Source organism: Littorina saxatilis, linkage group LG6, assembly GCF_037325665.1.
Source record: "Littorina saxatilis isolate snail1 linkage group LG6, US_GU_Lsax_2.0, whole genome shotgun sequence".
Taxonomy (NCBI): Eukaryota; Metazoa; Mollusca; class Gastropoda; order Littorinimorpha; family Littorinidae; genus Littorina; species Littorina saxatilis.
In genome coordinates this window covers 19,272,341-19,274,462 of record NC_090250.1, presented here as the reverse complement: position 1 = coordinate 19,274,462, position 2,122 = coordinate 19,272,341, and the positions used below count along the sequence as shown (strand labels likewise).

The 2,122-nt window shown below is 42.7% G+C and overlaps 1 protein-coding gene across 1 annotated transcript in view; it reads right to left on the bottom strand.

Annotated features, from left to right (window-relative positions):
* Window positions 1-442: 442 nt before the first annotated feature.
* The window catches only part of LOC138968687 (cyclic nucleotide-binding domain-containing protein 2-like), a 39,747-nt gene continuing 38,067 nt past the window's right edge, over window positions 443-2,122 (bottom strand). The window contains exons 12-13 of the mRNA XM_070341290.1: window positions 2,091-2,122; window positions 443-1,522 (exon numbers count right to left, since the gene is read on the bottom strand). The exon at window positions 2,091-2,122 is cut by the window's right edge and continues 112 nt beyond it. Coding sequence (XP_070197391.1) covers window positions 1,388-1,522; window positions 2,091-2,122 — 167 coding nt within the window. The 3' untranslated portion in view covers window positions 443-1,387. The remainder of the gene's footprint in view (window positions 1,523-2,090) is intronic.

Here is a 2,122-nt window from a genome sequence, read left to right as displayed (position 1 = left end):
TGGATACGGATCTCAACATTTCCATCATGTATGCCATTGAATTTTCTAGTTTCTTGGTCACCAATGTTCATCAGAATATGTCTGCACATATCTGAAGTTTGCAACAATCTCAACATTCCCATCATGTATTTCATCAATTTTTCTAGTTTCTTGTTCACCAAATGTTCATCAGAATATGCCTGCACATAATCTGAAGTTTGCAATAAGTCCGAAGCCGCTTGAAACGCTGCTTAAAATTCATGGCACAGCTTTTAGCTGTGGATGCATCCTTAACCCCAGAGGGTTGCGTCAAGAAAGTTGCACTAACTTACTTTAGTACACCATTTGGTTAAAGCTTATATTCCTAATATGGTAAATGTTTTATTTTGTTAATGTCAATATAGAGTAAAACATGTATCACACTCGGCGCTACAGAGATTCGGTATGTCAAAATGGCCCCAACACAGAGGTTCGGTATGTCAAAATGGCCCCAACACAGAGGTTCGGTATGTCAAAATAGCCCCAACACAGAGGTTCGGTATGTCAAAATAGCCCCAACAGTATTACAGTGTGTCCTAACAAACAAAAGGCCCGGATGTGTTTGTGACAGTGTGTTAAACTATTACATCCTGAGTGACGAATCAGCATTTATACATAATGTTTTTCGTACATCTGTCTTCCGTTCCTCTGTAAAGTCTGGGCATGATCCAGCCATCCTCTATTACATCCGCGATGCCGACATCTTTGGGTGCCCTTCAGTCGGTCTTGTTGTAAAGCTATGCTCCTGTTGCTGGGATTGCGACAGCCACGAGTCCACAGACTGAGGCGTATGTTGTCACACAATCCACCACGCAGACAGCGCAGTAAAGAAGTCTTCAACGTCCTGTCGACATGCAGTCTTTAAGACGCTATGACAGTATAAAGTCTTGCATCCATTAGTGATGCCAACCTGTTTGATTGCCTTTCAATCGTCCTTCATTGTAAAGCTATGTGCTTGATGTTACTGAAATTGTGATACCCACGAGTCCACAAACTCTTGAACATGTTGTGGACACTTTATACCAGCCACCAAGTAGACAGCGTATAGAATAGAAACCCCCCATGAAGTTTTCAACGTGCTGTCGACAGACTATTAGACGCACTGATAGTGTAAGTTGTCACACGAGTTCACAAACCCTTGCAAAGGTTGTGGAAACTTCATACAATCCACCGAGCAGACAGCGTAGAACAGATATTCCCCATGAATTTTCTGACGTGCTGTCGACAGACTACCAGACGCCGCACTGACAGCGTAACACTAGTTCACAAATTCCTGTAAATTGTTTGGAATCTTCAATACAATCCACCGAGCAGACAGCGTAGCAACAGAAATCCCACATGAAGTTGTTGACGTGTTGGTGACAGCCTATCAGACGAGGTGAAAGTCCTGCAACTGTTTGCGGAAGTCGACGAAGTCGGCCACGGTGATTGCGCGGTATGTGTCCCAGTCTTTCTGCGTCTGCAACTTCTCCTGCAGCACTTCTTCCGACGGCAATGGCCGGATCTGGAACAGGAGGGCAAATAAACAAACTACAAAGAATGTTTCGCTGAAACGTGTGTTCCTATGATTTAGTCAGTGATTGTGATGAGGCCGCAGCGAAATATTGTTACACACTGACAAGTTTATATTGACCAGGGATCACAAGGCACATTCCTTAAATTGTGTAACCCGAATAAACCTATTCTTTGCCGCCAGCTCTTGGCTTTGACGTGAGCTGTAGGGAAAATGAAACAAAATAGAGTAACAATGACTAAATATTGAGAAAAAAATCCATTAAAATGACCGTACTTTCTTATTGCAACCTAACTCTGTTCTTGTGGGGCAAGTCATGGTAAACACACGTTGTTTGCACAACAACAACAACCAGAACAACAACCAGAACAACAACAACACAACAACAACAACGTCCACTGCACATATATTTTGTCTTGGCGACATCCTCCGTGAGTTTCTGCGTGAAGAATTTCTTCTTGATCAACAACAATACTTGTTGTGTGCCAAACAACAACAACAACAACAACAACAACAACAACAACAACAACAACAACAACAACAACAACCACCACTTTACCTCTGCACGTATTTTCTTGACCACGTCCTCGG